The 26,708-nt window shown below is 41.1% G+C and overlaps 1 protein-coding gene across 3 annotated transcripts; it reads right to left on the bottom strand.

Moving 5' to 3' along the window:
* Nucleotides 1-4,485: 4,485 nt before the first annotated feature.
* On the bottom strand, nucleotides 4,486-25,054 carry SLC30A8 (solute carrier family 30 member 8). Of its 3 annotated transcripts, none has more exons than XM_025148142.3 (8): nucleotides 24,927-25,054; nucleotides 15,267-15,463; nucleotides 11,248-11,394; nucleotides 9,107-9,260; nucleotides 8,425-8,614; nucleotides 7,925-8,030; nucleotides 5,745-5,879; nucleotides 4,486-4,756 (listed from the first exon to the last, which is right to left on the bottom strand). In XM_025148142.3, exons 1-8 carry the CDS (start codon nucleotides 25,004-25,006, stop codon nucleotides 4,611-4,613), a joined length of 1,155 nt encoding a protein of 384 aa, XP_025003910.1. In that variant the 5' UTR covers nucleotides 25,007-25,054; the 3' UTR covers nucleotides 4,486-4,610. The 3 variants fall into 3 exon arrangements, with proteins under 3 accessions (XP_025003910.1, XP_040551873.1, XP_040551874.1); XM_040695939.2 differs by having other exon boundaries at nucleotides 4,486-4,753; XM_040695940.1 differs by lacking the exon at nucleotides 24,927-25,054 and adding an exon at nucleotides 21,939-22,098.
* Between the last annotated feature and the right edge of the window lie 1,654 nt (nucleotides 25,055-26,708).

Here is a 26,708-nt window from a genome sequence, read left to right as displayed (position 1 = left end):
ATAGCTGAGAAGCTCATAGGTATAGCGTGCAAGGAGTCCTATGGCATCTGTCACAGCAGGACACCTTTCACAGTTTGTCATGGCATTCAAACCTTGGGTGCTTTGTGTCCCCAGTCTCTAGAAAGAATGGATTTTCTTTTATTCTGTAGTGTTTGGTAAGGAGAGACAGCACACCATATCAGAGCAGACCGCAGTGCAGTTTGGGACACAAAGCTAGTGAGCCCTGCTGCTACAGAAGGATGCAAACCATGAGGTAAAGCACCTCCGATGCCACCAGGAGTGTTTTACAAAACAACAAAACAGCCCTTTTAACTTCTGTTCCTTCCTTTTCAATTTTTTTTTTATATCTTTTAGATCAAATGTGAAAATCCAAGATTTCATCAAAAAGCAGCCACTTTTCTCAGCAGTGTAACAGCTGGGATGGAAAACTTTGAATGTGCATCTGAATGTAACCATCTTAAAATTCCTCTGTTGTATAGAATTATAGAGAATTATAGAATCATTAAGGTTGGAAAGACTGTTAAGATCACCTAGTCCAACCTTCAACCCATGCCTGTGACTGCTCTAGAACATGCCACTCAGTGACACATCTACCCTTCTCCTGAAGACCCCCAGGGAAGGGTGACTCCACCACCTCCCTGGGCAGCCTGTTCCAATACCTCATCACTCTTTCTGAGAGGAAATGTTTTCTAATATACAATCTGTACTTCCATTGCATCCATTTCTCTCACTGGGCTGCTCTCCAAAGCACTCTTCAATGCAGTGTGTTCTTGCTAGATACTGTCTGACACAAAGTCCTGGCAGCAAGAAGTCCTGCTGAATGACCTTGGGAAGGTGATAAGGTGATGATTCAGGAAGCAGTTAAGCAACTGAATGTCTCTAATTCCTTTCTTGATTAAATTGTGTTTACTCAGGTGGGAAAGGATTTTATTTTCTTAGCAGAACGTTATCAGCAGGCTTGAGATTATGAAAGAGTACCTTAAGCTGGAGCTAGCACAGATGACTTTTTGGATATGAAACTTATAAATAACTTCAGTACAAACTAAATATATCGTTGTGCTTGACATGGACTAGTGTGCAATGCCTGGAAGATGTTTATTAGGACCCCATTCTAATTGTGCTTAAAATAAAGTCAAATGAAGATTTTTCATACCATGTTTTCAGCAGACATGGAGCCTCCTGGCAGCCTCTTTCTAAGGAGCTGCCTAAATCTAAGCACACAAGGTGAAGAAGAATGGGAGAGGCTGTAAGCAGAAAAGATAAGTGAAAGAATATGTTTGCATTGGAATTTGAATAGGTACACAGTCAAGGCCTTGCAGGAAAAAAAAAAAAAAAGACAAATGGGAAAAAAAATAGAGGGCTGGGGGACTACAGTCCAAGGGGATGAAAAAGGAGGGAAGGAGGAAAGGATGTAGATGTATATTATTTCTGAGAGTAAGGCAGCGAGGAAGGTCTGGTATAGCATGCCAGCTTTACAGCAGGAAAGAAAACACTCACAGCTATTGTGATAATTACAGAAAGGGAGTATTCCTGTGGTGCTAAGGACAGGTTTGCACCTTACATGTTTCCATTTTGAGTCACTATAAGTATTTCTGTCGTTTTCTGGTGAGCATCTCAGTGCAATGTTGGCACCTAGGCCCTTTGTCAGTGCTGAATGAGGATAGTCCAGTTTGTGTTGGTCAGACACATGGTTTCTACTCAAAAAAAGTCTTGATCTCCTACAAACTCCTTATCCTCCAAGCTCTACATGAGATTTTGGTTGTCGAAAAGGAAAGATAGAGAGGGTTGCTTTGAGGTTAGAGAACTATACAATCTACGAGTTTAAAACGGCTACATTAACATTTAGAGAAACATGAACATACTTAGGTACTTAAAATTTCAGTGCTGTCAGTAAGCCACGTATTTTTCCATGTGAAGTGAATTCCACCAAAATACACATAGATATGGAAACAGACTACTTTCTTGATAAATACTTCTCTTTATCACAATAGCTCCAGGAATGGACTTCGAGAAAGAATTTTTTTAATCAATTTTCTTACAATTATTCTGCAGATGATCAAAAGAATGTAAAGTTAATGAAAGCAGAAAAGCCTAGAAATTGCCTCTGAATTTCGTGGCCCTGGCCACTGCAGCATTTTTGCAGAAATTTCAGACAGTCAGATACTATTCTGAAAACTACCTTATACCTGGATGGCAGCTGCCTTCTCATTTCTTTCTTACACCTTCTTTTACAGCTTTCCCCTACTCCTTTTCATTAAGATCAATATTTTGGGCTAAAATTTTCTTTCCTTGTGTCTTTATGTTTCATCACTTTTTTTCCCCCAAGTTTTAATGTAAGTCTTCCCTGTCCTTTCAATTCATTTGGACAATATCCTCATCAGCCCTTGTTCTGGCTGCTGAATCATTTTTTTTTTGCTTCCATCCAGCTTTTCCACAGGTCTGCTACCCAACTTTACCTTCTTGGTAGACTTTGTCACTTTTATGGTTAAAACTTTTCCTAAGATAAACACTTGCTTTTAAACTTTTTTTTTTCACCTCTATCTTAACTTAAATCTTGGAACTGAATCCGTATCTCATGGGGATGCTTCTTTCACCAACTCTTCAAGTTTTATGTTGTCCTTAACAATACAACTGTGCCCTCAAATTCCCCATTATGCCCAGATCTGTATCCTCATCTCATTCAGAACAGTTTTCTGTGAAGGCCATACTATTACCTTGTCCTCCCCTTCTAATAAAAAGGATGTTCATGTTACCTATCAAGCACAGCTGTGCTGGTTTTGGTAGGAGGCAAACATGCTAACTTATAGCTAACTGGCCAAGATTAAAATTCATTTCTTCATTCCAAGTTTTTCACTGTGATCTGATTTATCTACGTCTTATCTTTGGGAGTTTCAATTGTTAAGGGCAAGAATTGTCTTTAGCATTGTACTGAATACCACAGCTGCTTTCTTTGTTCTTACAAGCCACTAAATAATGAGATACTCATGAAATTCTTAATGGGTGTTGTATTTTAATACCTTATCTTCTTTCACTGAGAGGCTTATCTAACAAGATCTTCCAGGAAGCTTCCACAAAGCAGAGTAATTTGTTTTTCCCCTTAACAGGTAATGATTGCCAGCTTAATGCATTGGTCTCTCATCACACAGTAATGAATTATCCATAGCCAAAAGCCCCTAATAATAAGTTCTAATCTTTTTAGGATGATAAAGTAGACAATTAATGTGAACCTATTGCAAATAAAACTTGAATTCCATAAAAACCAAGATGTTTTTATACCTTAATGCTTAATACCTCAGTGCTCTTCCCAGCTGCCAGCTTAGGAACTCAGTACCACCTGGTTTCACATGATTTATGTTTAAGTAACTTGTTAATAAAGTGTGCCCTACAGCTGTGGAAGCAAGAAGTGTGGAGTGGGAAAATGTTAAGTCTAGTTCTGCATGGAAACTGAAGATGCACTGTTATGGTCAAGAGCAGAACTGAAATTGTTTTGCGAAGAAACACTTGAGTATACATTTTGAAGTGCAAGCATTATTTTTACTGACAAGTGAGAGTTTGTCAGCTAGTTGGACAAAAGTAGAGGGACTGTAGCAAGACTAACTATGGTTTCCATTTCTATAGTGACCATAGAGCATGTTGAAGAGGAAGATTTAACATATACCTTGGTCAGGAAATCGGGATTTCCCTGATCAGCAAGTGACTGTGTGACATGCCAGAGGATTTTTAATTATCTGATATGATTTCAGAGATGTAGCATTAGTGGGTTACACTCCACAGACATTACTATGAAGGGTGTTAGACTTAATGTTCGCAAAGTCCCCTAAGTCTTTTTTTTTGTCCTAATTCCATATTCATTTTCTAGGAGCATGTGGTCTTTATTATAGTCACAACCCAGCAGCACCCTGTGACAAGGGCTTCCAAAAATCTGCTACAAATGTTCCATCATGGTTGGGCAATATGATTTATGGGTTGTCTCAATGGCGTGGAATATTGCCTGTGTCTGGTAGAAGAGTTTGGCTGAGGGCTAGCTGAAAAATTAAATAGATATAGCCACGAAATGAAGAACTATTTGCCAACTTTGAATGGAATACATCCTCTTGTGATACATGCTGCAGAATATGGTGTACATCTGAGAAGGAAGGCAAAGAAAGCACATATCAGCATGCCTTTGTTTTCCAGATCTCTTCATCCCTCATGCAAGTTTAAATTTTCTCCTTTATCCTGAGTAACAGTGTTGAGCTTTGCTAATACCAGGTTTACATTTCATTACCTTTTTTGATAATTAGTCTGTGGGTAATTTGAAGGTTGATTAGTTTTTTGTTACCTGTGATTACAAACAGGGACTCTTTAATGTTGCTTTAGTGCCAGTCTGTCATGCCAGTGAGGAATAATTTAGAATCTCTTGTAATTGAAGGTAGCCACTGATGGACAGGCAATCTAGCTGATGGATGGATCTAATACCAACAAATAATGGTCCATGCACTGCTCTCAGTGGCAGGGCTTTTTAGTTCAGTTAATTACAATTTATTATTAATCAATTACAAATAACCAGCACATATAGTCTCCATTGACCTGTAAGAGTGGTCATTATTTTGCATAACATAATGCCTCCTTTAATCCCTCGGCTCCTGACAGAAGACACAGTTTTGTTCCTGATCCCCTCCTGATTCAATCTGAATGGTGATGGAGTGGAAGCTGTAGTGCTCAAACAGGGCTTGGGTGATGTCTTTCAACATCTTCTGACTGTCCACTGTGTCTGCTATAGACAGTAAGCAGAAAACAATCAAAACGAATACAGTGTAATAGTTTAAAGAGTGACAGAAACCACTCACAAACAACCTAGCACTTCTACGAAGCAGCTGATATTGAGCAGTGTCCCTTGTCCTTTCTATCCTTCTTTATGGCAACAAAGGTTTGTTTGTTTGAACGTGGTTAGAATATGCAACTTTGGCAAGACCCAAGTTTAACCATCAAAGAAATTCAGTTTGGCAGAAGATAAGTTCTGGACGAAAGCAAGAATACTTAATAAAGATCTGTTCATCCAGTTGGGTAGCAATAACAGTGCTAAGTGATTGGGAATAGACCAACTTCTCCTGGGAAAGTGGGACTTCATGGGGACTTTGCTGTGAAACACTACATAAGTGGAGTTTTCTCACATGAACTATAGCACGTATAGGTTGCAAAAAGCAAACAGATAGACAAGAAAACTGATGTGGATAATGGGTAATTTGTCAACAGGAATAAGGACATTATTAAAAAGATATTTTTAAAGATGAAATGTTTGTCCTGGAGTTACCTCTATGCTCCAAAATATGTTTTAAAGATTGTTTTACAGCTGGAGAGGCATCAGGAATGCAGATTTGCTTTTGTTTGTTTTTGTTATAGCAATCAACAGTTTTTACATTTGACAAAACAACTCCAAAATCAATTTGATATTCTGAGAATAGTCTGGTCTGGGTCTAATTCTTTTGATTTATTTAAAGTATGTTGTAGTTTACCTCCTTGTTCCACAGCCTCTGCAGTTCCAAGTTTTATACTAACAACAAGTCCCTGTTGTTTTGGCAGGATTTCTGAGAGGACAATTTGAAAGCTTTTCGTTTTACTTTTCTTATTTTTCCACTAAAATGATGACATTTATTTTAACAAGCAACAGATATACAGCCAGTTGTATACCAATCAGAAGTACCTGACCTTTGCCAGGCAGCTGCTGAATCCTTCCCCCCCCCTGTTTACAGAAATTTACTGACCTGTGGCCACATGAGCAGATAGAATCGTTTGATTCATTGTCAGAGACCAAAGATGAAGGTTGTGAACAGACTCCACTTTCTCAACTGCTAAAATTCTTGCTTTCACTGCATCATAAGAAAGTCCTTTCTCTGTTCCTGAGAAGGAGAAATTGTGGGAAAAAAAAAAAGTGATAAATTTTAAGAGAGAAGAAATATGATCATTAGAGGGAAACACATCACAAACCTTCCTTTAGTTAGATGTACAATTTTTATTAAAATATTCTGCTTTGAGAAGTCTATTTATTTCAGAGTTCACTGTAAACTTCATTTCTACCCTTTGTTTCATACTTCTTTATGGAATGAAACTTATCCACGTGTTAGGAGACATTCTGCTGATCCCATGTGCATAGGGAGGTAAACTGTTTAATCAGATCATGTCTTGATTCAGAACTGATATCTTTTGTGACTGCAGATTTTATGGCCTCACCTGAGCATATGTGAGGAATTTTGTCCTCCATACATGACTGAGAAGCATCAGTTTAATGGAGAGGCAAAGACAAAGACCAAAATGGTTTGCCCCAGGATTATTAATGAGATAAAACAAGATTACAGGTCTAGTTAATTAGTAGGTAAGTGATTGTCTCCTTAAATGGGCCTTTGTACAAAATATGATAATGACGATGACAAACCTTATTCAGAATGAGGACCCTTGTGACAGGGCTAGTTGCAATATGAAATTCAGACTTCAGTCCAAATTTGCCCAAAGAACTGAATGATGGGTCTTCCCTGTCATGAGACATGGAAGTTTAGAAGTACACCCTTATGACTACTTGAACAACTGTGTTCATCATGCTTTGCTTGGATCAGTAGATTGACAAAGTATTTTTAATAACACCGATTATTAAGCATAATAATGATAAGTATAGTATTGATTAATTGGGTCTTCCATACCATAACTGATGCTAATAAGCCACTAACTCCAACATCCAATTTCTCTTTGGAAAATTCTGAGCAGGAATAAGCTACTTAGGAGGCAAGAGACTGGCTTCACAGAATTCCCTAGAGTTCAAACTTGAAGAGGCTTGTGGCACAGAGGAGCAGAGCATTTGCATGTGAGCACTGCTTACGGTAGCTGGCAATCACTGCTCTGAGAAAGAGATCCCTGTACCTCAGGGCTGCCAGGCCTCCTTGGTAGTCTGTTTTTTCAGTAATCAAAAGATCTTCTGATTTGTCAGCAGCCAAGATACAGCTAGCTGCTGCCTTCTATCCAGGTACACTTCTACACAAATGTATTACTATCTCACAATCACTGAAAGAAGATCAATACTAGAACGAATCTTTACTGTAAAACAATGTTGAAAATTTCCTTTCTTGAAGCAGCAGTAGGGGAAAAATGAAAGAGAATTAAATAGCCATGCAGATCGTCACACTGAGTAACTTGCATACATTCAAAACCTGCGTTGTTACAGCTACATTTCCTTTTCAGCTTAAATCTTCATAGCTGAGAAAGAGGTTGCATTGCATTATTCAGTGTGTAAGGAAGGCAAAAACATGCATCTGTGACTTGCTCCAGACGTTTGGCCTTGCACATCAAATGTTCAGACCCATAGCTGGCAGGATTAAATATTACTGAGTATAGTTCTTGTTGCCTTCATGTTGATGTGCTGGGAATTGTCTATTTCCTTGCGCCCGAACGTGACTGGAAAGCTCCATCGGCTTGCTTTTCTGGATGGGCATAACTGAAAGTCTTTGAAACCTCTGCCTGTTGCACCTTGTCTGTTTTACAGACACGGTTCAAAGCACAGCCTCTCTCTTTTCTTTGGTCTTTTTGGCAGACTTGTATTTCACATGGGTAAAGGAATTACACAATGAACAAAGCAGGTAGACATCTCTTCTGCTGAAGGGATGATATAAAGTAATGTTATGACAAACTAAAGCTTTAGGAATACACTGGGGGTTTGTTAACAAAACACCAGTAGACCAATTTTTACAAAAATTGGAATGTGTATAAGTTTTCTGGTGGAATGATAGAAAAGAGTTTGGATTAAGATCCTAATTAGAATTATAGCTTGATAACACCTACGAGTGTTGGAAATTGATAGAGAGGCATCCTATTATAATATTGTCAGCAGGTGCAAGCAATATGGAGTGACAGAGAGAAGGAACAAAATATAAACATTGATTCTGGAATCAAGTCCTACCTTCCATTAACACAATCAAAATATCCCTTAAAATGGTGATGGTGGTTGCCAAAACAAAGATGGAAAACACAAACGTGCAGATTGGATCAGCTATTTTGTATTCTGGCTAAAAAATATGAACACAACACTTTGTTAATTTCATTATTTTTGGTTATTGCCATTTTTAATTAGTTAATCTGAAAGAATAAGAATACATTCCATTCTTCTAGTACAGGATCAGCGTCGACCTCGTTTGCCAGTTAGCACAGGGGGTGAAGGTGCTATGAGTGAATAAAGAGAGACATGAAAATATCCTTCTTTCAGTTTAAACACCAAGAAGAAATTGTGACACTCCCAATAGCCTTTTCAATTCCCAAGAACGAGTATAATTGTCCTTGAATAAATTACAATGCATATCATTAAAACACAGAAAATACTTACACAGAACCTGGTTTTACAATGTTGTGAAAAAAATCGTTATCCTTAATTGCAAGGAGAGCAAGTGAACTAATGAAACTAACCTTAAAGAAGATGATAAGTGCACTAATTAGCACACTAACACTCTGGAATAAATCCCCAATGGCATGCACAAAGGCTGCCCGCAGGCTGGCATTGCTCAGAACTGGCTTTTCCAGAGGGGCCAGCGTGGTTTCCCTGGCTTGTGCCCCATGGCTATGCCCATGTCCAGACTGGTGCAGAATCAGGCTTAGTCTGCAAAAGATGTAAAACTCTGAGGTTATTGTGTCTTTGAAAGCAGTGACATCACACACGTCATTACCTCTCTCATTTCTGAATGCTGAACAGTACAATCAGACACGCTAGGTAATAACACAGAGTGGCTAAGCAGATAATTGCTAAGTGTTTCAGTGTTTTGCATACAAACAGGAAAGTCTGTGAGCAGGGGAATTAATGAGAACTCATTTTCTACAGAGTTCTTGAATCTTCTGATGTCTAATAAAATATGAGATAGAAATTATATATTTTTTTCATAGAGTTTCTGTGTCTGTAATTTCCCTCCCCATTTTGTCAGCAAAGAGAAAGTAGAGCAGTGGGATCTCTCTTCTCTACCCAATCCATACTCTCATAAAACTCATTACACACTTGGTATTTTTGAGGTCAATATCTCTCCATCATCTTTTACTGAAATACACCAGCAGATTCACTGTTCAAAAGTTATTTGGAATGGAAAACAAGGTAACTTACAGGATATTGGCGAACACAGCACAAGCAGAGGTGATGAGCATCACTGCAGCATCAATATCATAATCAGTGTGTAGCAGCCTCATGCTAGCCAAATACGTCAGCACACCAGTCACCATCCAAATGATTATCATAGACATCAAAGCTCCCAGAATTTCTATGAATTTTAAAAATCTAATTTTAACAGGAATAATAACAGAAGCACAAGAATTATTAAGGGTTTGATGTTAGTTGTTCCAAGTTTGTGAATTGTATAGCCAAGAGAGTTACTTGTGTGTAAGCAGATAGGTGCACAGAATGAATGGGCCAAGACATGTTTTGGTCATAGGCAAATCACGTGGCTGTCCTGGCCAACCCTATGCACATGGTGGCCTAACTCTCTCCTACCTTCTTCTTTTGACTGCTTCCCAGCACGGAACTCATGGAGCACTTGGAGGAATTGGAAAGAAGAAAAGGGCTGTTTCAGGAGCTTTGGGAGGAGTAAAAGGAACAGGAATGGGAAGAAGGAATAAAAGAGGAATTCTTTTACATCCTGTGTACTTGCCTGGCCCAGCCAATGTGTTGTGAGGGCCCAGGAACCAGCCCTCCTCCCACAGTGAGATTAGCTCAGTCAGAGGAATAGAGGTGGGAGGGAAGGAAAGAGACATGGCTCACTCAGACCTACTGGAAGACACAACCCCCCTCCAACAGCCTCCCTTATTTCTGCCCACCTCTCTTCATTTCACAATTCAGAAAACCAATGAGTGCCCCCAACAAGGCCAGCAAAACCCCTCCTTCCTCTCTCCTGAGACTTGTTCCAACCAATTCCACCAGTGGTGATAAGGACAAAAGAACTTTTTTTGTCCCTGGGGCAGCAAAATTCAATTTTGTCTCTATTGGCTCTGAGTTGTGCTCAAGTAAATCCGACGTCCCCAAGGCCAACTTTTATTAAACTGCCATAGGCAAGGTCTGGGGATGTTTGTATGAACGTGCAGAATGTTTTTAACAGGATGTGGAACTAGTAATTGCCACGTGACTTGAGTGGGTAAATGCAGCACTTTTTGAGCACAACTGACGCAACTCCAAGGAAAATGAAAATTCTCAGTAAAGAAGTAGAGAGCCAAAAAGAACAAACCACTTGCACAGACCTCCACTGATGATCTGTGAAAGAAGCTAAAACTCAGTGTACAGTTTTGAATATATTTTCATGACAGTCACAAATTTTGCATCAGTCTGGGCCTCAGATGCTTATCAAAACAACTATTTTGTTTAAAATCAATGATTAATGAATGAAACCACAACGTCCAGAAAGTCTAGCTTTACTTAAAAGGACACAGAGGAAAGCTAAGAGTGGTATTAAACATTTGTGGTGTTTATATTTTCCAAATTACAGAATGAAACTTCTCAAACTTGGCCCAGAGGAAGGTGCTGATAACTATGAAGGAGCCAACAGCCTTTGCAAACACCTGCAAGAATGTCTCTGTATATGGGTATGTTCTCCACCACTGTAAGTGCTAGAGGTCATCTTCACATTATTTTTCAGTGTAGAAGCTTAACAAAATCCCAGCAAATCTTCCAGACCAGTTCAGTAGTACTAAATATTTTACTGTAAATATTCTCAGTTAAATTTCTTCAGGACTGCTAGCACCAGCAGAGTACAGCATGTGATACCAAGGGATTGCTGGGGAAACTTTTGATTGTAGGGGAAAGAAATTGCAGCTGAAGAGAACTTTCCTATGTGGAGGTAAGTCTGACTCATACATCAGCCTTATTCAATACTGTGCTTCTAACCATGCTGTTGAAAGTAGCTGCATACCCAAGGGATTGAATGGGACTGCTGTCCTGACTTATTCTGCTGCCTGGTTTAGGACACCAGAGGCATTCAGATGGCTCCTGCTAAATCTGAGCCCTGTCATACAGTTTTGCATGACAAAGCCGATCTATCAGTCTGCGAAAAGAGGTAAAATGCTTCCAGTGCCACAGAGAGCTGCAAGACTGGCAGTCAGCACACAGTGACTGCGACCCACCTGACTGCTAAAGCACCCACCTGCATATTAAACTGGAAATACTCTTGGGAAATTGAGCAAGAGACATGATAACTATCACAGAATGAAACTAAATAGCCACTGATATTGGATACCGGATGCAGTTCTCTCATTTGCTACCTGCTCGGTGCCACCCAAAAGTTAAGTGCTTGGTAGGAGGCTTGGAGGTCAGCCACAGCGAGAAGAGACTGATGAGGAAGCTTGTGAGGTCCACCAGGATGTGCGCTGCATCGGTGACCACCGCCAGGCTGCCAGCGATCTGCCCACCTGTGGGAAGCACATGTCCGTGTCATGGCTCTGGTCAGATGTTGGAGCCAACTGGATCGAACGTGGGATCTAGGGAATATTTCGTTTTCAGGGACTGTACCCATGTCTCTTCATAGATTGCTTCATTTTGTACCTCATTCGTGCAGTGAAAGGTACAAATTAATAAAAAGATATTTATCCCAGATACATAACTGAGTGTCCTAAGGACGATAAGAGCTGTGACTCATAACAGCTGTGTTTATATTACTACTGGACTATTTTGCTATAACTACTTTAATATCTTTCTTGGTGAAAGCCAGGCTTAGGCATCACATTTCCAGTACCCTACCACTATAGTATTTCAGATGCTGAAATCGTATGTATGCACAAAAAGTCAAAAATTTGCTTATGGAATTAATTCCCTATTTATGTTAGGGAAAGATACATGTTACTCGTGATGATTGGATGCCAGACCTTTTGTTTGTCACAGGCAACACTAAAGTAGGAATAAAAGGGAAGTTTCCAGTGTAAGAACTGTGATAAACAACCAGCCATCTTAGTAAGGGCATGGAGAAAAATGTCCTGTTTGCAGGACTAATCTACCATTTCGCAGCTGTAATGCATGATTTAATTTTGCTGTTGGAGCTGAAAAAATGTGGCTGAATAGCATTTTACTTTAGGGGTGAGGAGGGTGATTTTCATGTGAATTCTGAAAAAAAAAAAAAAAAAAATAGGCTGCCTGAAATCGCATTTCTTTTACCCAACAAGCCAGGTGCTATTTTGCCAAGTCTTTGTAACCATGTCTCGGGGCTACAGGCAAATCCAAAGAAACTGAAGATTGTTCTAAACGAAGCCCAGCTGCCGGTGGCTGCAAGAAAAGACACGGACCACAGGCAGAAAGCTGTCCTGCCAAGTCGGTGTAGCAGGGGAATGTTTTCATCACAGAAGTAATGTGAAATAAATGGGAATGTGAAATGATAGAGACAAAACATCTCGTTTCTGCATTTGGCAATGTATTTCTATCCTTCTTCAGATGTTTAATTAACTTCAGCTCACTTACTTCTCTTGACCAGAGCCCACGTGAAAGTAAATGAATCCCGAAAAACACTGTAAAACCCAAAATGCTTCTTTCAAACCCTCAGCAAAATACCACCATGTATACCAAAATACCATGCCAAATGGACATGTAGACAAACCTTTTGTTTCCTTACAGATGTAAAGTCTTCATGCCAAGAAGATGCATTACCTGTTTGATTTCCTCATACTCAGATTTTACACTGGAATGCATTATACTGTGTGGTTTGCCACCCCAGCAAAATGCATATCACACATATAAGGAACATATATATTTTTTGTTTCTTCTGTTGCCTCCCTATACATCCCACTTACAGCTGCCTGTGAGTCACTCCCCAGAAGGGAAAAGGAAGGACTATAGAATTTTGCTGCATCCCATTCCTCATAGTAAAATGTAAATTCAACAGCATGAGGATTTCCCAGAACATAAGCAGATATAAAGGCACATTAATTTTTTGGTCATTGCATAGATTCTAGACTTTCACTGTTTGCAGGACAGCTCTTTCACAGGTGGAAAACAATTCTACATAGCAGAGGGAAGCAGGCTTGTCTGACAGTGCACAGATGTTAACAACCAGGGCATCAGCTACCTTTCAGCAAACAAACACGTAGAGCACAAGCTGCCCGCAAAGCCCTATTGCATTTTAGATAATGTATTTCCTGGGACAACCTTACAAAAGCTTGCTTCTAGCCTGCTGTCTCTGAAAAATGTTGGCAAATTATTATTTTATGTATTGCTGCCATAACTGATGCTTTGGGTGAGTTTCTGAGATCTCAGTCCATTTATCTTAGGAACTTGGTCAAGTCTTTATGTTCCTTTTTGACGTGATAACACACGCTAGGTTTGTTTCTCTATCCAAGTGGAAAAAAAAAAGTACTTTGAAATTCATATTTGATCCTTAGCCACTAAAAATCCTTAGAAAGCACTTTTATATCAGGGCTGTACACATCGTGTCATTGACTGATATCCCCCGATTTCTGGAGATTGCAATGGAATTGCATTGGAAGAAGCGAAAGCAGTTGTCTTTCCGAGTTTGTACAGCAGGCTTGGCCAGCAGTGCCCGTTTTGGGAAAGCAATGTGGGACAGCACAGATGGTTTGAGTGGAAAAAAATCACAGGAAATATCCAGGGGTTCAGTGAAACACAGTTCGTCAACATCTTTGAGAGTGATGTAGCTTTGTTTCTTAACACAATAACACCTGAGAAGTTGTTTGTCCCTAAGACTAAAAGGAAGGGGAACATCCTTTTTTACTCTCAAAAGGAAAGCCTGGGTAACACTTACAGGCTTTTACTGCTCTGTATCAATACTCCCAACAAGTGGCCTTTATGAGTTACTATTACTCATGATGGCTGTTTATAGCTTTGCATACCACAAAGCAGCAGAAAATGTCAGTCACTCCCTGGTCAATCATCAGGCACATGCTGTCTAGCCCAATGATTAAAAAAATTAAATGTGTGGTTCATAATTACAAAAATCTCCATAGACTGCTGTCTGTAACTGCTGTTAATAACTGGTTTGTCAAAGTTTAATGGTCTGAAGCAAAATGGTCTTCAAGCCTGTTACTTAAGCTGTCACTACAAAAAAGCTGTATGATTCATTAAGCAAAATGAAACATTTAGTTAACGTATCATCTGTCCTTCCAATTATCCTCTAGCATTGCTGCATTCACCAAACTTAGGCCTGCTGATTACATGGTTTTGCTAATAATGCATTTCTTCTGGCACTGGAAATTACTGCATGGAGATTAGTGGTGTGCACCAATTTTCATGGGCAAAATGCACATGACCTACAAACAAATAGGCTTCTTGCAGAAGAAACCTGTGGGAAGAAAGAGATGGAGAAATCTCTGCTGGGTTTGGCAGCAAAGAGTGAAGACAGAAATGCAGTGACTCCATCAGTGCTCTCAATTCTCACTCGTAAGAAAGGCAAAGCCTTTCTATTTCATTTTCATGGGGCTTCACAGGCAGGCTCTGGGAAAACATGGGTTTCAGAGACTTTTCTGGCTGATTTTTTCATACCCCTGGGATACATGTGGCAAAGACCTGTGGGATTCCTCATTTCTTACCTTACCTCACCACAGAGAAGGGGAAATTAAAGAGCCAGCAACTATCAGGTGTATCAGCAACTATCAGTATCACAGAAGCAATGCAGAGGACAGGTCAGGGGCAGAAAATGAAAGCAAATGCTTTAGGTGAGAGCCAAAAACTTATCTTGGATGTAGTAGGATAGGTCCAGAAGTGAAAGCTAATTAGATAGGGGAATAATCTTCCATTGATCCACAGGCACACCAGCAGGCCAGTTTAAGAGATAAACGTGCTCTGGTATAAATACATTGACTTAACTGAGGAGAAGCAGATGGTGAATCTGGCCATGGATTTCCCTGGATTTTGTAAAGACAGTTGCATTTAATATCAGATCCTGCTGCAAGCAACCCTCACCAGTGCTGAAGGCTCATTGACCTGAATAAATATGCAAAATCCTTTTATCTTTTCCAAGAGAACTAACTTAAATTATTAAAAATCCTTCTGTGACCTGATGCTGAGACATGGTAGCCACTTTTATCTGCATTGAAACACCTGAGAGAACAGTTGAGGCCATTAACTGATCCTCCTAGTCCTACCCAGATGCTTATTTTGTTAATTTAACTAGAGAAAAAAATATATTATTTTAAAGACGGGAGAGGAAGGGGCATTACTTGATCCCAGGTGGGGTCACCTCTGTGCAGTGGGAGTCACTGCAGGCAGAGTGAGTGCAAAAGGGCAGGAGTACAGATGTGCTGGGCACGCAGCTGAGCTCCCTTTGAGCAAAGATACTCCCCTGTAATCTCAGCAACCATGAAGATGATGCAAATTACTGATGCTGTGTAGAGCTTCCTCCGTGCTTGGTGCTGCTCCATTTTCCTGTCCTCATAGGCCTGTGAGTAGCCATGACAGTGATATGCTTGATTAGCTTCAGCATTTTCTCCTTCCTGCTGCTGCCTTTCTTCATTGAAATTCTTCTGATGCCAGCTCACCCTTTGGGATTGAAAGGAACAGAAGGTTAAAAAAGAAAAACCCCAGTTATTTTGGCATCTAACCCTGCAGCCCCAGAAAGTATGTAATTAATGCTTCTGTAGGATAAAAGCAGCATTGGGAACAGTGGTTCATCGAGGAGGCTTGCTCATGCAAGCAGGACTCTGTGGGAGGGAGCTGCACATGAAATGAAGCTCTGGCAGTGTTTCCAAGCTCTCCAGGCTCTCCTACATCATTTACCAGTTTATGAAGCAGAGGGTGACTTTCTCTGGCTTGTGTACATTGTGCACATAATGAAAAAGGTGACAGAAAGGAAAGGACTCCAACTGCTCAGCAGAAGAATTTCAAAAAGTCACACCTCAGGTAGATACCAACCAAGTTCAGCATAGCATGGAGGTAATTCTGTGGGAATTTTTGGTTTTCTATTTCCAACAGCTTTATTATGAAGACAAAGCAAAAATAATTTTTAAAAATCTTTTATTTTGTTAATATAATTGACTAAAGATATTTCTCTCCTCTCTCTGCATGCAGAACTGTTTTATCTCAAATTTCCACTCAAGCACAAAATCTCTCCCTCTTCCAGCAGGGCCTGAGCATGGAAGATATCAGCTCAAAGGTTTCAAAGGCATTTAAAAAATCAAAGAAATCAATTCTTCAAAGCATGCTGAACTCTTTGTGCCATAAAAAGGGGAAAAGTTCAGCAGAAGCGGCTCTCATAGCATCGTCTTATCCCAAGGTTATTTCCCATCCGCATCCGATCTGTCACAAAACCTCAGTGTTGTCCTTCTTGGGGCCTTCCTGGGAAATAATGCATGGGAGAAGGGACACACGGGGGTATGACGCACTGTGGCTGCAGGAGCTCCCAAACAACCACAACATGTGGTGCTTGTACTAGGGCAGCCCGGCGTTTATTCTTGGAAGCCTCAGGGTGGTTTGCTAAGCAAGGATGGTCCCTCTTCTGTATCTCCCAACTGAGAAGAGCCCAAATGGAAAAAAAATAAGATCTTAAAAAACCATCACGTCACTCCAGCTACAGCATCTGTGGCTGCTGCTGCTCATGAGAGTGCACTGTGGTATCTAAAGGTGAATTCTGCTCAGATGGGTATTTGTAATGTTCGTGTGATCACATTACAGGTATTTGTTTCACTGCCCTTGGAAATGACAACCTCTTTTCCCCATTCAAAAGAGTAGAGACTTTCCTTCAAGACCAAGAAGGGCTGTTTCATCAGCTGCATGAAGGAGACACATGCTCTGGGGAAGTGCAAACATCTTAGTGACTTTCAGTGGTGTTTCTGTACTGTTGATGGAAGTGGAAAGTTGCCTGAAATCTCACTGGAAAGAAATGGCACCAATGGCTGCCAATCAGCAGTGATCAATGTCAAGAAAAAAAGGCACAAACTATTCCAGCTGCCTTTTGGGCAGTTGGAATGGCCTGCAACTGCTCCACTGGTCTCACCAGGGCACTGCACAGCCCTCATCCACTGATGACTAAGAATCAGCCCATTGGGCTCCTCAGCTTCTCAGAGGTTCTTGCCCTATCTGATCAATAGCACTTTCTCTGCTGTCACGGCAGCTGAGCCCTGCAACTGTACATAATCAGCGTGGACTTGGGTTTGTAAATATTTTTGAGATGTTCCAGGGGTTCAGCTTGTTCCCCTGAGTCAGCTTGTTTCCTAGCCAGGTTAGCATGTGGTCTCTGTTTGCTTAGCTGAGGCCACTGATTCCCTGTGCTTGCCTCCAGGAGCCTGAGTGAAAGAGCAGTGCCCAGTGCCTGGGAGACACTTAATTTTCTCAGTCCTTTTTTTCCATGTTTTCCTTTATTTTCCCCACAACAGCAAATAAAATGGGAGCTGAGCCATCTGGGAAATGGGCTGCCCATATGGCAGCCAGGGTGCCTGCAGCCAGTCCTCCTCCAGTGCCTGAGTTTTGCATTCATCAGACTCCTCGTGTGCACTGTGTCACTTGCACACAATGTTTTGCTGATGAATTAGACTCAGAAGGTACCACAAACTGATTCCTTCCAGATGGTTGAATAAAATACTGTAGTTTTCTCACTCTCCCCAGGAGATAGGGGCATGCAAGGTTTTCTTTCTCGTGATCCCTCTCTGGAGTTAACTTCCAGTGCTCTTCTGCAGTTTGCATGTAAAATTAATTTCCCTTTAACTCGATTTTCATCAGCTGGCACTGAATGTTAAAATCATCTTAACAACATGAGTCATGATCCTCTCAACAGCCTGTCAGGGCAGGGATGCCAAAATTACCCCTGCCAAGTTTAAAGCCACCAAATCCTCTCCTTGTTGCTAACAAAATGGGTCACTTTCTGACCTCCCTCTCTTTTTTAATCTTCAAGTCTCTCCATCAGCAAACAAAACCTCAGAGTTCTGCTGAGGGCTAAGAAAACACTGTCCACAGACCTCACTGAGCAGATGCAAAAGCAAATGGAGGCAGCATAAACCCACAAATGTGACACTTTTCTATCTAAAAGAGCCTAAATAAAAGTGGCCTCATTGTCAGAGGTGGTGAGCATTGCTGCTCCCTTTGAACTCGCAGAGCAGCATCCAGCCCCATGAGTTAGGAAGGTTCCTGCCAGCTCCGGTGCATAACCATTCATTTTATCTCATTTTTTGCTTCCGAGACCAGCCTGCTACTAATTAAAAGAATCTAAGAGACAGTTTTGTAAAAGTGTGAATCAAAAGCTTAAGGTGCAGAGATCAGCTGTGTCAAACTGTAAACCCCTCCTGAGTGCTTTAGAGCAAGATGTAGCCTTTGAGCATCAGATCTCCGCTTCAGCACACTGCAATAAGAGTTCCAGATTAAAAGACTTTTTTTTTTTTCCTGCATTTCAAATTCTCTTTCTTTTAAAAAAGACAGTCGGAGAAAACATCAGAGAGAGGCACCTACTGAGTCATGCATATACGGAGGGAAGAAAATATTAATACATATTGTAAATTCCACACAAATCATTAGCAAGAGCTTTTGATTGCAACTTCCCTTTGTTTGTTTTCACTTGATCTGTTGGGTGCTTTGATCTGACAAGAATAATTGCCATCCTAGACTGCTATGAGAACCCCAGTGAAAAGAGCAAAATGTGGAATTACTGCACTTCCCGCAGGAGAGCACCTCTGTCACAAGGGACAAGAGTAATTTTTGGTGTCTGAAAGGGTATGGAAATGCCTTCAGAGACAAAAGTTATCTAAGCCATAGTCACATCCCTTATGCTGACACAACTCTGATTTCAACTGAACATTTCATTCATCTTGAACATTTCTAAGCCACGTAATACCTTGTTTATAGCTTGTCCATCCAGATTCTTCTTTTCCTCCTACAGTATTTTGGGCACAAAACAAAGGCAGTATTTATATATTTGCATACGTTTAGATGCCTATTAGATTGCAATTGAACCTATGATGATTTTATTTAGTCTCATTTTGAGAGTCTGAGCATGTATGCATAAATGTATTTTGAACAAATTTTCTTCTGCATATTTGTATGACAACAGCTGTGCTGGATTTTGAACATGAGCCAGTAATGTGACCTCACTGCTATGAAGACTAATGATATTCTTTGCAAAATGTGGCTAGCAGGTCAAAGGAGGTGACCTGTCCCCTCTACTTAGCATTGGTAAGGCCACATCTGGAGTGTGTTCTGTTTTCTGGAGCCCCCAGTAAGCAAGGGAGACATGGATACACTGGAGAGAGTCCATCAGAGGGCCACCAAGATGATGAAGAGACTGGAGCACCTCTCCTGTAAGGAGAAGCTGAGAAGCTGGGAGTGCTCAGCACGGAGAAGTGGAGGCTCATGGGGATCTATCAATGTCTATCAGTACTGAAGGGAAGGTGCAGAGGTTGGACTCAGGCTCATTTCAGTGGTGCCCAGTGCCAGGGCAAGAGGCAATGGACACCAGATGAAACACAGAAGGTTCCCCCTGAAGCAGGTGAAAGCAGAGAGCAGGAAGCATTTCTGTGCTGTGTAGGTGACAGAGCACTGGCACAGGTTGCCCAGAGGCTGTGGGATCTCCACCTTGGAGATCTTCAAATGTCATCTTGACATGGCGCTGGGTCCCCTGCTCTGTGTGTCCCTGCTTGAGCAGGGGTTGGCCAGATGGACCCGGAAGTTCCTGCTAACCTCAGCCGTTCTTTAACTCTACAGTTCTATGAATCTGACTGATCTAAAAGTGGTTAGTTTCACGGTTTAATTATGATTTATATAAAAATAATGCAATCTTTGTTAGTCTTAAGCTGTCTGCCTAATTTTGTAATTAGTTCTACTGTTATAAATTTTGAATGATCATTCCCTGTTTACCTTTATCACATCAATCATGCTTTTACGTATCATTGGTATAAAGCCTCCACCATCAATTTCCTAAGACTGAATTATTTTGTTTCATAGAATCATAAAATCACAAGGTTGGAAAGGGCCTACAAGATCGTCTAGTCCAACCATCGTCCCATTACTCTTGCTACCACAAGTTACTAAACCATATCTAATAGCTCCTCATCCAGACACCTATTGAACACTGTCAGGGGCTGCAAATCCACTGCCTCCCTGGGCAGGCCATTCCAGTGCCTGACCACTCTCTGAGAGAAAAAGTTTTTCTTTATGTCTAATCTAAACCTCCTCTGGCACAACTTGTGGCCATTTCCTCAGGTCCTGTCTGTTGCCTGGGAGAAGACATCATAACCTCCCTTCAGGAAGCTGTAGAGTGCAATGAGGTCTCCCCTGAGCCTCATCTTCTCCAGACTAAACGATCCCAACTCCCTCAGCCACTCCTCATAAGATCTGTGCTCCAGAACCCTCACCAGTTTCGTTGCCCTTCTCTGGACACACTTCAGGGTATCAGTGTCTTTCTTGTAGCGAGGGGTCCAAAACTGAACACAGTACTCGAGGTGCAGCCTCACCAGTGCTGAGTACAGGAGGATGATCACCTCCCTGCTCCTGCTGGCCACACTATTTCTAATGCAGGCCAAGATGGCATCAGCCCTCTTGGCCACCTAGGCACACTGTTGGCTCAAGTTCATCTGAGTATCAACCAATATCCCCAGATCCCTTTCCTCTGCACAGTCATCCAGCCACTCAGCCCCAAGCCTGCAGCACTGCATGCGGTTACTGTGGCCAAAATGCAGGACCCAGCACTTGGCTTCGTAGCACTTATCATCCTGCTTCTAATTTTATTTTTTTTCTGAGATGAAATGGGAATAACTGTACTATGGAGATGGTGTATAGCAGACACAGTTCTTCCTACAATGTCCTCATATCAGCTTAGATGATGCCAAAAACAATCGCATGGGTTTTGCTGAGATTGCCATGACCCTGCTTTGTCTAGATGGCAAGACAGTATGGAGATAACCACAGGGCCCACAACCAACCTCTTTAAGAACTTACAAGAAATATCTAAAGTTTTCTTAATCACTGACTTCCACTAGGCACTAAGAGTGGTGGAAAGCTTTTATTGGACCCAATAAGAGTTTTCATATCACGTTCAGGAAGGCAGAAGAAGAAGAAAATATTCCCTACACAGACATCATAGAAAATCAGTCTCTACCTGATGACACTCTCTTCCAAGCTCTCTTCAAATTTTTCATCTAGTAGTATGAGCCTGGATGACAGGAATCGAGCACAAACCTAAGCCTTCACTGATAGATAAGAATAACTAATGGTCAAGTTTAAATCATGTTAAAAGCTTCGACATGAAGGCAAGCGCTAAAATTTCTACACATCTTTCCTGCTTCCAGCATCACCCTTTTTGTGCCTCTTTTCTCAGCGCACTACTGTTATGCATCTGAGTTGAACATGGTAAGACTCAGATCTTCTGTACCTCGTAGACCCTCAGCAGTAATGTGGTATAGACATCAGGGTGATTTAGCAGAGAGCAGTAAAATTTTATTTCCATCACGTAGGTTCAACAGTAGAAGTAAATGTAGGGGTAGGTATGCCACTGTAACTCTACATGTTTAGACCAAGGTCCATTAAAACTTTGAGTCTTTCTAGCTCTGTATATGCCGGTCTTTGCATTTCAGTTATAGTAAAATGAAAACAAAAACCTTGAGACAAGAAGCTTTGAGTTTCACTTGTTTGTTGGTACTCAAATCCCACTGTAATGACACATAAAGAGCATAATCAGAAATGCCTATGAAGCCAAAATCTAGCTCACAGTGCAGTTGGTACAATCTGATACAAATCCATTGGTTCATGAAGTGTGATTTTGAATATTTCTGGTCAACATTACACTGATCTTTTGCCAGCAAGAAATAAAATAGTCTGGCCTGTCTTCATTCATAGAAACTTCAGGAATTTGGTCAAGACATTTCTTAGGCTTTTAGGAGTTATTATCCAGATCACTTGATAGGTAACCAACATATCAAATTATTAACTATCTGTAGAAGTTATCTTCCCACACCTGTCTCATCTGCTAAAAGAAAGTAGAAAACTATCCTAGGTCTAATCTAAAGATAAGTGAATCTCCTCTGATTTGACTTACAGACATCTTTTGAACAAGGCAGGAAGTTCTCAGTGCTCAGCTTCAGATTCTGTTACAACTGTGGTTAATATTCTTCTTGGAGAATGGTGAGAAGTTGGATGTTGAGTTGGATATTAGGAAAAATTTCTTCTCAGAAAGAGAGGTGAGGTATTGAAACAGGCTGCCCAGGGAAGTGGCGAAGTCACCAACCTGGAGGTTTTTAAGAAAAGAGTAGATGCTGCACTGAGTGAAGTGGTCTAGAATGATCACAGGCATAGGTTGATGATTGGACTAGATGACCTGATTGGTCTTTCCAACCTTAATGATTCTATGATTCTAAGTGGATTGTGTCATTTATCCTGGGACCAGTTCTGTTTAATATCTTTGTCCATAACCTGGAGAAGGTTATAGAGTACACCTTGATCAAATTGACAGATGATTCCAACATAGAGGTACAATTGAGCTGACAGATAAACAATGAAATTCAGCAAGGATCAATGCAAAATCCTACATTTGGAACAGACTTTTGAGACTACGTGTAGAATACTGTGTTTTAAAGCCACCAGTACAAGAAAAAACAATAAAATGGGATCAACTGATAGCCACCGGTACGTTTGGGGGCTGGACCACTTGCCCTGAGGGAACTAAAGTTCCAGCCTAGAGAAGAGGTGGCTTCAAGGGAACCTAGTACCAGCCTGCTAATGTTTATTAAGAGGTTAGCGAAAAGATGGTGCTTAGTTGATTTGCGTGAAGGAAGGACAAGGACAGAGGTCATAAATTGAAACAAGAGGGATGGAAACTGAATATAAGGGGAAAAAATGACTGTGGCATAATTCAGTATTGGAGCAGATTGTCCAGAGAGGTTGTACGATCTACATCCTGTGAGATATTTTCAAGACTAGAGCAGATAAAGTCCTGAGCAACCCTGTTTGATATCTGAGCTGACCCTACTTCAAGCATGAAGTCAGACCAGAGACCTCCTGAGGTCTCTTCCAGCCTGAATTATCCTGTGAGCCTACAGCTGACCTGATTTTCAGAGAGCTCAGTTAAAGACAGGCCCCTTTTAAGCATTTAAAGTTTGGCAGGGGAAACCTCAACTCATCCAAACCCGCTTGTGACTACTGACAGTCTTGGCATGTCTAAAACACTCTCCCTCACAGGCTGTGCACAGGGAATGGGGCCTGTATTCAGATTTCCTACTCACACGATTGAGATAAAAACAGTTTTGTTCCCTGTGTATTGTAATAATGGCATTTATTAAAAAGAAAGAGACTGGGGGCTGGCAAAGAAAGAGGCAATCTGTGTGCAAAATAGATTCTGCTGAAAGCACTGGAGCTGTTCATTAAGCCTACACACAGGGAATGGAAAAATATGGTAATTTATACCAAAGGCTAAAATGAGCTTATTGCTACTGATCGGCTTAAGACACCTGAGGCTGTGCCCACTGCTGGTCTGTGCAAGCTTGAGCCCAGCAGGCAGCATCCCTGTTGACGGATGAGGAGGCATCTGAGAGCTTTTGAGTTAGGATTATAGGGAAGATAGGGCTAGGTGACTTAATAGTGACAACCTGCTATAGGCTACCTTACAAGGAAGATCAAGCAGATAGGGCCTCTGTAGAAAGATAGGTACAGCCTTAAGGTTCACAAGCCCTGGTTCTCATGGAGGACTTCAATCATCCTGCTATCTGTTGGAGGGACAACACAGCAGGATGTAACAAATGCAAGTGGTTCTTGAAATGTATTGATGATAATCTATGTGGATGAGTAATCAGATCTTGCAGTTAATAAAACTTCACCTGGTAAAAAAGGCCATAAGAAATACAAGAAAAAATGTCACACCTTGGTGAATTCCCTTTCCTAACTATCATTTCTGCCTCAGGGCACTTTTCCTTGTACCTTGTAAAGGTTTTGTCCAGAGATGTTCCCTGTATCCAGTGGGGCCAAAGGACTTCAGCCACTGAAGCTGTGCCCACACAACTGAAGCATCTGAGATACTTCAGTAACAAAAATGAATTGTAGAATCGTGTGATTTTTTAAAAACAGAAATATTACCATAGGAGACATTTTGGACGGTGCCATTTATATTTACGGAACCGTGTAATAATATTTAAATAATAACCCAAACATTTAAATGACTAAAATATGATGGAAGTGACTCCAGAATAAGAGCATGGAGAGATGGATTTCCATTGGAGCTGACAGCGTTTATGCCAAGTTTCTGTCCCACGCATTTTATGAGAGCCAAGCAACAAATAACCTGAAAACCAATGAAATAATGGAAATGTCAAGAGGTGCTAAGCTGTAACAGAGCAGATAGTTTTTAAAAAAATACTTGCTGCTCTGAGTCAAGAAGAAGAATGAAAATAAGTTTAGCTGTAAAGCTATTTTGTGATTGACATTTATACTCATTTTGAACCCAAGTTATAACACATTTTATGTTTTCAGAGGGTCTTTCTTCACTCAAGCAAGCATTTACTCATAGGACCTCTGGTACATGAGAGGCACATCAGCTTCAAACCGAACAGAGTATCCACATGAATAAGGTTTTGCAGGATCAAGTCCCTAGTAGCATCACATTTCTTTCACAGCAAATAGAGTATTTAGACTTTCAAGCATGAAGAAGCTTTGAATCAAACATGATATCAATAGCACTATTATAATTCAGCCTAAAACTGTAACATAATCCATGCGGTTTTGCATCTTTCAATAAATCTCCTCAGCTTATAAAATACATAGCAGGAGACACTTGCTTCAGCATCAGATAGCTTCAATCCATCACAGATGCAGATACACCAGGCTGCTGCATGGTAAATACATCAAACATTTACTAAGAAAGTTTGGAAATGAAAAAATATCGAACAAAACATTTGGAAAGTAGTAAAAGCTGTTCCTTGTACATGCAGTGAAACTCCCCATACTTCAGCTTTGGCAGCCCATCTGCATGTGAGTGACCTCATGTTTCTGACAAAGACAAAGCAATGGCAGAGAAGGAAGCACAGAGCTGCGTTACCTGTCTAGGGCTAAGGAGTACTTCTTGGTGTCCCTCTCACTCACAAGGCACGCTCGCTCAGGACCCTTTTTGGCAGCCATGAGGACTGTCGGTGGGGTTTTGCTTGCTTTTTTCCTCTCCCAAATGCTACTTGCTCCGTTGGAGGTGGACTCAGGCAAAAACGTCCTTGGAACTTATTCAGAAGTCTCTGCCAAGTGTTTTTCAATGAAAAAGTTTTAATAACCTTCTCAATAAACCCACAGCAAGAGAAAGCAGCTTTCCTATTGCTAGTGGCGTCACTAACATGCCAAACAGTAATTCGCTGAGGATGAAAGATTGCAGGGCTTGAGCCTCTCTCCCTTTTTTTCTTTTTTTTTCCCCTTCCATGTGTGATGCTGGGACATGATTTCTGTCACGTGGTGAATGAGTGCTCTCACACTGCTGACTCAGGGTCAGGTCCAGCTCTGTGCACACTGACTTACACACACTGAAAGGCAGAGAGAAGGGGAATAAAAGCCTGATTTGCCTGGAAACAGTCAAAACACTGCTTGTCTATCTGCTTCTTGGTCTTGAAAGGAAAGTACACCTCCCTTACCCTGCTTGGCACAATCTTCCTTCTGCAGCTCCATGTGAGTGTGGTCCCAGGAGGAGGAGAAGGGCTCACTGCAGCCTGGCCTCAGGCACGCGCTGTGGAGCTGATGGTGAACTTTGTACTGGTGCTGCCAGCATCTTGCCTTATAGAAAGTAACAGAACACAGACTAGAAATATGCAGTGAGCAAATGCTGGGTACCATATTTCAACACTGCAGCTTTTATTTTGCCATGAGTAGCCTAGTTGGTACGCACTGAGCTTGGATCTCCCCTCCTTTTGTCCAGCTTGCAGGACATATGGACACATACCCTGCCTGAGGTTCATTTGTGGAGAAGGCTTTGTACATCACATCCATGAAACGCTTATTTTTATGGCATCCATACGTTGCCTTCCATGTGTCAGCTGTGCCAACACTTCCCCCGAGCCTGTGAGCTCAAGTATCTCAAATGTGTTTCTCAGCAGCCACCAGAAAATGGTAGAAATATGCAGGTTTTTTTTTTTTTTTTCACAATGTCTGTCATTGCTGCCTCTCTACTGTCCTTTACTCAAGAGTATTTTCCCATACACACCTACACACCCTTAAAGCCAATTTGGTGGAAGAGAGATTGATTTTCTGGCTCGTTTTCGGGACTTCATAGCTTCTCCTGGACATTGCAAAGTTGTTCTTTAATGTTTTTTTAAAGTTGCAGCCACTTACTGGGGCCTGACAAAGTAGATGGCTGGCAAGACTAGCTTTGAGAAGAGTCTAAGCTCACAGGATGAATGCTATCGTAGATTCACTGAATCGTTAAAGTTGGAAAGATCAATAAGATCATCTAGTCCAACCATCAGCTCAAACCTGTGACCACTCTAGACCGTGTCCCTCAGTTCCACATCCACCCTTTTCTTACAAAATCTCCAGAGATGGTGACTGCACCACCTCCTTGGGCAGCCTGTTCCAATACCTCATCACTCCTGAGAAGATTTTTTTCCTAATAACCAAGGTATGTACCAAGGGCATCTACAAAAATGTTACCAAACAGAAGAACCAAATTACGTTCCACCACAGAAATGCCATTAAAAAGTGATTTTCATTCTATAGCCAAGGAAGAAGGAAGGACAAGGAATGCAGCTTCTCCAACTGTACATCCTGGAACATGAGGCAGGCTCATAATCCATACCCAATAAGGGCTTCTGCTGTCACCCCATCCCATAAATGCCACCATTACTGC

This window comes from Gallus gallus, chromosome 2 (genome assembly GCF_016699485.2).
Source record: "Gallus gallus isolate bGalGal1 chromosome 2, bGalGal1.mat.broiler.GRCg7b, whole genome shotgun sequence".
Lineage (NCBI taxonomy): Eukaryota > Metazoa > Chordata > Aves > Galliformes > Phasianidae > Gallus > Gallus gallus.
This window is presented reverse-complemented; position numbering and strand designations above follow the sequence as displayed.